At 34.4% G+C, this 9,747-nt stretch overlaps 2 protein-coding genes and 1 pseudogene across 2 annotated transcripts; 1 reads left to right on the top strand and 2 right to left on the bottom strand.

The window, feature by feature from the left end:
* Positions 1 to 498: 498 nt before the first annotated feature.
* On the bottom strand, positions 499 to 1,538 carry LOC143627105 (blue copper protein 1b-like). The gene is made up of 2 exons (XM_077097001.1): positions 1,220 to 1,538; positions 499 to 876 (listed from the first exon to the last, which is right to left on the bottom strand). The coding sequence occupies exons 1-2, from the start codon at positions 1,383 to 1,385 to the stop codon at positions 551 to 553; spliced, it is 492 nt and encodes a 163-aa protein (XP_076953116.1). The 5' UTR covers positions 1,386 to 1,538; the 3' UTR covers positions 499 to 550.
* Positions 1,539 to 5,364: 3,826 nt separating this feature from the next.
* On the top strand, positions 5,365 to 7,195 carry LOC143627160 (blue copper protein 1b pseudogene; annotated as a pseudogene).
* Positions 7,196 to 7,701: 506 nt separating this feature from the next.
* LOC143627106 (uncharacterized) lies at positions 7,702 to 9,747 on the bottom strand. The gene is made up of 4 exons (XM_077097002.1): positions 9,383 to 9,747; positions 8,448 to 8,706; positions 8,006 to 8,240; positions 7,702 to 7,930 (listed from the first exon to the last, which is right to left on the bottom strand). Exons 1-4 carry the CDS (start codon positions 9,641 to 9,643, stop codon positions 7,738 to 7,740), a joined length of 948 nt encoding a protein of 315 aa, XP_076953117.1. The 5' UTR covers positions 9,644 to 9,747; the 3' UTR covers positions 7,702 to 7,737.

The following is a 9,747-nucleotide window of genomic DNA, read 5'->3' on the forward strand; positions in this document are numbered from 1 at the left end:
CCCAAGATCGCGCTACAAAAGGTGGCCCACAAAAACGGGCATAACTTGGCCCATGAAACCCCGTTTCAGGCCCATTACCAGTCAAATCGAAGCTTGAGACGAGGAGCACGTTATGGCAAACCGCCTACAAAAACGTCTTCTAAATAAATTTATGGGCCTTTTAATGTTTTTTTCAGCACTTTTTATGTTTTTGTTTTTGGATTTGTGTTTGGCCCATGGCCTTTTTTAGGCCCAACTCATATTAGAACATCTATTTATATCCAGTATGTGTAATTGGAAAAGGAGACTTGAATGATATTAACTTTTACTTTTCTCTTCATTTTCCCTTGACCTTTAGGTGGGATTTGGGAGTTTTGAAGTTCATCACGGGTATTCACTGAATCAACGTGATTCGTTCTTCGTTACCGCTGCATCAGTTAGGAACCAAATAATTAATTAAGAATGAATTTATATATATTAGACATCAACCATCTTCAAACAAATACAACATTTGAACAAACACACATCTCAAAAACGAACCATGGATGGAAAACATAAAACATTAAATGTTTCAAATCAAAAGCAGTAAAATAATGCCGAATAATGCTATTGCAAATCCATTGACAGTTGGTACTGCCAATTTGCCCGATGCGGATGTCGCTATAGGGCTTGGAGCCGGAGCCCATGTTTGAGGTAGAACCGTGATAACTAGTTTCATGTTTCTTGACTCACAATGCTTTCCGACACCACAAATGTACCATTTCCTTCCCGGGGTTTGAAGGGGCACGACATCCTGTCCACTTGTCATGATTCCATTGGAAGCTGCAGTACTACATTGTTGGAAACCAGTGCCATTTACTTTCGCCACGGTGTGGACCCCAGGCAGGTAGTTGAATACTGCATCAAGAGAATTGTAAGGGATTACATTTATTAGACGTCTTGGAATGATATTAAACAAACAAAATCACTATTTCAAAACCGGCTATTAGCGACAGTATCGGTGTGAAAAATATTCACAAGTTTGCGACCGAACACAAAATGTCGCAAAAGTAGTGAGCACATCCAAATGGCACATTGGCACTGACTTTTTAGTCACTATTCACTAAACGTGTCACAAACAAATTAGTGACGATGTATTTGCAACTGCCAAGTTCAGTTGCAAAAGTTTTTGCGACAGATTGGTCGATAAATATCCAGTTTTGCAATAGTGAACCTAAAATGTTGAGGACATGAAACGTACCAAGAGTATCTCCAACGAAGAAAACTTTATCCTTAGCCCAAGTTTGATAATCAAAGTCGAGTTTCCAACCATTTTCGTCCCCGACAATGTATTCCTTTGCAGAGATTGATGTTGCGAGAACAAAAATTGTTGTCATGAAGACAATGTTCAAATGGGATGTGGCCATTTTGAAATAAATGTGAGGTTTAAGTGAAGATTTCTATTAAAATTAAACAAATTCTTTAAGAGGATGAAATAACTGCTACACGATTGCCGAGTATTTATACTACGTTTTAACATAAAAGTGCAAGCTAGTAGGGTACCGGCAATAGACGGCAATGGTATCATGTGGATTTGGTCTTAATTCTGTTTGATTGCCACCCATACAACTTAAAAGAAAGTTGTTTTGATTACTATTTTTTTTTAAACTAAAAAAAGAACAAACATGCATCACATAATCTATTTAGGGGTAGTATTTATTTTATAACAGGAGTGAAATAAAAGAACCGTGATGCAGAATAACAAGCTATCAGTGGTGAAGGTTGGATGAACATGTGGGTGGCAGGATTCAATACATATAAGAAAATCATAAACCGGGGTGGCCGGCCTCAAAATCTTCGGAAGAAAACGGGTAAATTTACAGTACATATAAAAATTTTGTGACGAAACACACGTAAATTTACATTGCTGAGCAAGAAGACGGGGGTGGTCGGGCCACCCCGGGCCACAATATGAGCTTCCCCATGTAAGCAATTAATTTGGCACAACAGGAACTTGTTGTGATCGAACAAGGAATCCTCGTAATTCTTCGAAGCAAACCATGTTTTTTTATTCCAAAAACAATAATCAAATGTAATGTCACGTCACTGCCACATAGGTTAGGGTGCGTTAACAAACTAACCCATAAATCATGTGCATTGGAAGGGTTTTAAGTTTTAACTAACCAAGATAATAATTATTTAGGTTTATATAAATATATTGGTTGAATTAAAAATGTTTATACTCACTGGATGGTTTTTATTGAAGATGGATTTGTTGCTCGTTACGGCATTAGCGCTTCATGGAATTAAAGATGTGTTTGGCACTCGTTCATTTCAGATGACATGGTTTTAACGCCTTAAAGAAGGTGAGGTGGCAATAAGTGATGCCCCCACCATACCACAACACAGTCTAAGAGTATTCACATTCCATTTATCATTTTTTACTCTATTATTTAACTAAAGTTCATACTTTTCAAAATTTAATACTCATTTTTAAGAATCTGTCACAACTCATCCATCATTTTTATCTTTATCTTACTCATAAATAATTATTTTATTATATTTCTTGCTTTTTATATACCCACAATAATTTAATGAATGATGAATATTAGCTTTTTGTAGTTTAGGATTTGGGTAAATAATTGGTGGATGAGATGGAATTAGTTTTTAGTAGATTTTTTTAGAATTTAAAGATGAGGAATGAGAATACTCTAACCGACTAATGAATAGACTAAAATAAAGAAAAAAATAACTTAAATAAAAGATATATAAAATGATAAATAAAAAGAAATGGTTCAATAAACCAAGAGATACGAATTATCCTGTATGAGGCCTTTTATTGGGTGTAAATGAGTTGATCTTGTGTTTAGTTCTCGACTCATTTACACCCCGATATATTCTCTAGCTAGCTAGTAACTTTCAATGCATCAAACTAGGATATGTACCCGTGCTTCGCGGCTCGGGCGTGTAGTTGCGAGTTGTAATATCAGAAATATTTACAAGTTTCGATTTGAAATTGTTTGATAAACTTACATAGCTGTACAGTACTTGAAGCATGCATATGGTCCTTTTTTTTTGTTCTTACATGCATACATTGCAACTGAAGCCTACATAGATTTGTTTTAAAATGTTTTTAGCAGGGCATGTTTTTATTTGGACGGTTTTGGGTGATTTGTGACCTGAATGATCTACTTTTAGTTTAGCAAGAACATAGTTTGAAGTTGTATCAGAGTTGTGACCCGTGTTTTACCAAATAACCAAAACATTTAGTTTGAGTTGTGACAAAAAATAGGCACAGGTTAAAGCATATAAAGAAAAACAATGCAGACCAATGGACAATGTGCAATATTAACACAACAATTTATCAATTATGTTTACCAACTACTTATACAAATAAGAAATGTATATATCGTTCATGAAGATGATCTAGTTCATCAAATAAGCCTATCTCTCTACTGTGTCAAAGTTTATCTTAACAATTAAACATAAAACTATAAGTCAAAATATATTAATCAACAAAGTGGAAGGATCAAGAATTGTACGTAGTTGCTAGATTTTAAGTAGTTATAGTTCTAATTTGCATCAAAAAACCAAAATAGAGATGAGGCCATCGACTAAGAATAGTAAGGAATTATATAAAAAATAGTGAATTTACTAAACTAACCTTATCTAAATGAACAAAAACTATCATTAGTAAATTATGGGCCGGCCAATTAATACCTCTTACAAATCAAGTATATGAATATGAAAACGAACAACCGTAAACGAAAACATATATGATCGGAACATGTGTTTACGTTTGCTCACTTAACTAAACTAACTAAAAGCTTTGCACTTTCTTAGTTTCGTTAATAAACAACCTTTCGATCAAACGCTAATAGAGGTTTCAAGCACTTACCTCTAATGTAAATTATAAGCTATATGTAAAAACAGACTCCTCAAGATTAACATAAAAGCTATGACTATAAAAAAGTTATAAAGTTAAGTTAGCAAATTGATATTACTTTTTGCATCAACAATGCTTGTGTCCTCCTCATAGTCATGTTTATTATAATCACTATCATTCTACAAATCAAAATGCAAAATGCAATCAATATATATTGCTAGTTATGAACAATCAGCCATGCCTAAAAGAACGAAAACCTCGATTTCGAAGGCATGTTGGTCATTACCTTCATCATCAGAATCTCCGATATCATTATCTAATTCCTGAAGAAATACATCTCTTTGCTTATGAACTTAAACGTAAATAATAGCAAATTAATATGATAAATGTATATATCACTTATACATATACAAAACGAATATCAATAAATTGATAAACTTACAAACATCTATTCGGTCTTCCATATCGGAATCGGAGAGAACATGAAGTAAAATAGTGAATTTTTAGGGGTTTTCTTATTGCTCTTTGGAACCTTTGATCGCTTCACCATTATCACCCGATGCATGTTGTCCGAGATAGAAAAGTGAGGGATTTGACGCCACCATGAATGAACCCTAAAACTACAGCAAGCATCATTCATATCGCAAATTAGGGTTTGATTTCGCATACTAAGGGGCTGATTGATATGGAGTTCTTCACGAATTGAACTCGGAAAGGTGGAGCACAGGTTGAAGAAGAAGAAGAAAGATAAGGAACGGGAGGAATGTGGAAATCACGTGCAAACCCTGAGAGGCTTTAAGAGCTTGTACTTGACCCTTTAAAATGATAGCAGTAGCTGAATTTGAGTGAACCGTAACTTCTAAATTAATATATATATATAATTACCGGATAATATTGTATTCTTTTTTGTTTAATACCTTTGCAACTATGATTTCTTTACTTACATAATAAACTATTTAGAAATGAAAGCTATATTTTTGGTTTCTTAAGAATAAAATCTTTGATGAAAACTGTCGCAATTCCTATTAGTGTGGGCCAACAATACTTCTAGTTGCAACTAAAAAACTTTACAAAGATTTACACTGATTATTATTAATCAGTAAGTGCATGACTACCCGATATGTATAAGGGCAAATAGTATGAAACATAATTTTACAATTGAGAATGATATGTTTTTAGCTGAATTCGGGCTTCTAAAGCTTTTTTTATAATAATAGAATAGGGCCCAAAATGATTGTTTCGATGCATGCAATGAATTGAAGGTGAAAGGTGGCCACTTCTATTGTCTTGTACAAAGATTCGTCAGCCGAATTAAAACTCACAAAGTCCGCAACTGTGACAAACATCTTTCACTTTGAAATATTTACATATATATTTTTAAAAATTAACCGACTATCATGGTTTGATGAAAAGTTAGTCCTTAAATATGAAAGAACTATGTTACTATTTTATGTAACAAATACATAACTTAAAATAGGACAACTAAGACATACTAAAAATATAAATAAAAAATAACTAAAATGTCTATTAACTTGACCAGTCAAAGTAAACAAAATGTCCATTTGATCAGTTTTTTTTTTCATAATTTCACCCTCTATCTCGTTGATCCGTACCCTTCTAAATCATTAGACGACGAGATTTTCAACCAACAAGATTTTGTCGCGTGTAATAAAATTTTCTGGCTGACCGACAGGATTTTTTAGGTGTCCAATTAGATCTATTTTGGCGTTTGACGAGATTTATCTCGTGTTTCGACAAGATTGTTTTGGCTTCTGATGAGATGCTTTTTTTTAACTTCAAACAAGATTGTCTGGACTCTGACGAGAATTCTTGGACATATGAGAAAATCTAGTTGGTTAAAAATTTCATTGAGTAATAACTAAAACTAAAAGCCATTGATTTGACGAGATTCAATGCACTATTAGAAAAAAGAAATGTTTTTCTACAACTGAATTCATAGGAAATTTGTTGAAAATTCAGTTTCTAACAGTTTTTCAACAAAAAGTTACGTAAAAAAAACACATGCTTGAAAATCCGTTTTTCAACAACTTTTCTTATAAAATTCCTACAAACACATATGGTTGTAAACTTTCCTACATAAATTATTTTGACTTAACATAATGTTTATTAGATAATATTGTAGCAAAGTTGAAACTTTTTTTTTTGTTGGAAATCTGTTGGAACTACTTGTCGTAAGAAATTTGTAGAAATTTTTTGTGAGAAAATGACTTGTTTTCTAGTAGTGAATGGTGAAAATTTTGGGAATAAGATGGTTAAATACATTTTTTTAACATTGATTGTTTAAATAGACATTTTGACCGGTTTAAAGACCATGGAGAAGTCAATCCTTTGTGGCGTATTCTATCATAAATTTTAAAGACTCAAAAATTGTTTAAAAATACAACTATTATTTGCTTAATTAATTCGTTTATATATTCATACTTCATTATTATCATGCGCTAGCATACTTAAGGAAAAAATGGCTTACCATTTATATGTCAAGTGTCAAGAATCAAATACGTAAATTATAGTGCTCCTTAACTTTTCAAAACTATACGGCAATTGCCGTCTATAGCCGGTTCCCTAGCCACTTTGCATCTCTACAATCTCCAAAACCATGTATAAATACTTTCAATTTCACACTAAATTTAACAACTTAGAACCATCTCATTACAGTCATTGATTACAAAAAACGATCTCGAAAATGGCCGTCGTGTTCAACCATTGTTTTCATCATGACAGTTTTTGCTCTTGCAACTTCAATTTCTGCCACTGAATACATTGTGAATACATTGTCGGTGATCAAAATGGTTGGAGTCTTGACTTCGATTATCAAACGTGGACCAAGGATAAAGTTTTCTACGTTGGAGATAAACTCGGTACATTATATTCCTACAAATATATATAGTTAGGCAATGCTTGTTAGATTGTAGTATTGTACTCATTCAATTACGTCCCTATCATATTAGTAGGATTTTACTGAGTACATTTGTTTGTTTGTATGTTTAGTATTCAATTACGCGCCTGGCGTCCACAATGTGATGAAAGTCGATGGCACGGGTTTTCAACAATGTATCACTTCATCTTCCAATGGAACTTTGACAAGTGGACGAGACATCATCACCCTTCAAACCCCCGGAAGGAAATGGTACATTTGTGGTTTTGGGAAGCACTGCGAGTTGAGAAACATGAAGCTTGCCATCACCGTTCAGGCAATGTCTCCGGCTCCAAGCCCGTCTACATCATCCACATTGTCGGTATCCACAACATATGGGTTTGTGGTTGCGTTGTTTAGCGGACTCGCGTTGTTCTTGGTTTAATTCTCTTGATATGCATAATGCTTTTGGTGAACAGGTCTCTCTAAAAGCAACATCTCTAACCTTTAGGATAAAGGTATAGTTTGCCTACGTCCCCTCTTAATACCTTACCAATTACTTTGCTATGGTTGAGATTTTTTTTTATTATTGTTGTTCTGTATCGATTGTTGATTTACCCTATATGAATTGATTTTTAGTATAGCGGTTTGCAATTATTATTATATTCAACACGAAACACGTTACCTAACCTGACATGACCAGTTTTTACTTGGAACGGAATTTTTAATCGCACAGGAAATCAATCATATACAAACAAGTTACAAGCAAACTAAAGAAAAATAAAGATTACAAATCTTGCCCAAACCTGCCATTGTTCCCTCCTCCCAAACTGTGGCTTTGAAGCAAGCAGCATGGTTTGAAAACTCTAATGTCTCAAATTAAGTGATGACTAACCTATAATGTTATCTTAACCCATTGAAGGGTTAAGATGCAAGTTTTACATGTCCTACTGTTAGCAAAGTATTGATGGGATCCGTAAGTTTTCTCTAATAAGTTCTCACCGTTGCCCAAAGGAACCTAATGTTTCTGTAACAATAACAACTCTTCTTCAACTGCTTGCAACTCACTAAGCCGCCTTTTCGCAAAGATTGTGACTATTATTGTGGTTATTATCGTTAATATAAATCCACAAACCGTTAATACAATTTGAAGTGGTGCAAGTGACCGTTGATCTTTTGAAGCAACGGCCAATGTTTTTATCACTATACCCCTGAAAAACAAACAAACAATAAGTATGAGTTTTAGATATTTTCCCTCGCAAGACTTGAAAAAAAAAAAATCTTACGTGTAAATCGCAATAGAGACTTCTGGCACCATTCCAACTAATGTTCCAAACAAGTATGGAACATATTTAACATCAGTAGCAACAGCACAATAATTGTATACAATGTATGGAAACGGGGATATTCTTAATAACGTCACGGCTCTAAGCTGATCGTACCAATCTCCTTCGCCTGCTAATCTCAAAAGTGATGCTTTTTTCGGATATCTATCTAACCACCACTGGATAATATACCAAACAAAAAAAACATAATTTCAGTTATCATTCATGGAGAAAATAGTTATAATTGTTTAGCACAAATGATTAAGTGTCTGGTCACATGTTCAGCACAAGCTTTACTTAGCAAAGTATTGATGGAGACAGTTTAATCTCAATGGTTAGCAAAGTATTGATGGAGACAGTAAAAACACCGCTTACGACTCTTACGGAAGCCAAAATTAAAATAAAATAATCATTGTGATACTCACTTGAATTTTATGGTAAAAGAGGGAGCCGAAGAAATAAGGAAGTGTCACACCAATGGTAACACCACACATTACAAGTAAAAATCCCAAACAGTAACCAAAACTCATGCCTGCAACCCACATAGAGGGCGTAGACGGTATCAATATGCTCGGAAATATTGCCACCGATGAAAATATTATAGCCGCTAATACTGGTTTAGTAAATGCCTTGGTCTCCCAATTTAGTATAGGTATAACCTCCTGAAAAACACGATGATTATTAAATTGAACCAAGACATCTAAAGGTTTCATGTTCCGATGGAAATGGTGTAGTAGTAAGATGTCTCCACGACTCCTCTCTATCCTAGAGGGATTTTTTTTACAAAATAGGAGAAAGAGACGCTTCAATAGTTTCTAAAAGAGAGATAAAATTGTTTTTGTTTATAGTGAATCAGTCATTTCAAATTACGTATCCTCTCGTTGTTGAGATCGTGTCAACGTTTATTCAGGAATTTGGAAAATTCTCATATGTTATCCCATTTTCAAATGGAGGAACCCTATGAAACACTTGGGATCCATCTCGTGAACGGTGCATAGTCAGGATAAGATACTTGATGAGATGTGACTTGTACAATCTAATTATGGCCTTAGCGGTTCCTATATTTAAAATGGCGGATCATGCGTGTTTTATAGTTCCTCCATTTGAAAAGGTGGAACATAGTGCAATCATCTAACTCACCTGACAAACGTTGACACGGTCTGCAACGATGAGAAGATCCATCATTTGAAATGGCGCGTTGCATATAAAAAAATCACTTTCGTCTCTCTCCTAGAAACATGGAGCATGTAATTTTATCTCATTTTTAAAGTAAGGTGTATCTAAGAGGTGAAATGTTAAAATCCTACAATTTTTAGGTTTAGGTGGTTTATTGTATACCTCATCCATTAGAAAGGGCCCGACCCATATGATGAAACAAAACGCCAAAATAATCAGAAACATAATCATAAAAATAAGTTTTCCCCACCACCAGAATGACCACCAAAAACTAATAAAGTCCCCGGACGACGAAGAAGACGACGACAAAGACAACCCACCGTCACCCAACCCGTCTGGGGACGTCATAATTACGTAATCCGGCTTCGGGTCTTCAAACCCAACCTTTAGTTGTGTGATTCCAGCATTGTTTTGAAGCGTCATTTTGATCGATAGATGATGTCGAATCAAAATCTTATCAAATCAACCCCCTGGAATCGGAGGGGTTTGAATTAAATAGCCGTTATTTTTTGTTGATCAGAAGAATG

Source organism: Bidens hawaiensis, unplaced genomic scaffold (assembly GCF_021521415.1).
Source record: "Bidens hawaiensis isolate Kalapana, Puna unplaced genomic scaffold, B.hawaiensis_p1.1 tig00004599_1, whole genome shotgun sequence".
In the NCBI taxonomy this organism is placed as follows: domain Eukaryota; kingdom Viridiplantae; phylum Streptophyta; class Magnoliopsida; order Asterales; family Asteraceae; genus Bidens; species Bidens hawaiensis.

What these genes read in the sequence shown, in the direction of transcription:
- LOC143627105 (XM_077097001.1), bottom strand. Translation starts at nt 1,385, where the DNA reads ATGGCCACATCCCATTTGAACATTGTCTTCATGACAACAATTTTTGTT. An exon ending in CTTCGTTGGAGATACTCTTG is followed by an intron (nt 877 to 1,219) that starts GTACGTTTCATG and finishes CTCTTGATGCAG; the next exon opens with TATTCAACTACCTGCCTGGG.
- LOC143627106 (XM_077097002.1), bottom strand. Translation starts at nt 9,643, where the DNA reads ATGACGCTTCAAAACAATGCTGGAATCACACAACTAAAGGTTGGGTTT. An exon ending in GGCCCTTTCTAATGGATGAG is followed by an intron (nt 8,707 to 9,382) that starts GTATACAATAAA and finishes CGTGTTTTTCAG; the next exon opens with GAGGTTATACCTATACTAAA. An exon ending in GTCTCTATTGCGATTTACAC is followed by an intron (nt 7,931 to 8,005) that starts GTAAGATTTTTT and finishes TTTGTTTTTCAG; the next exon opens with GGGTATAGTGATAAAAACAT.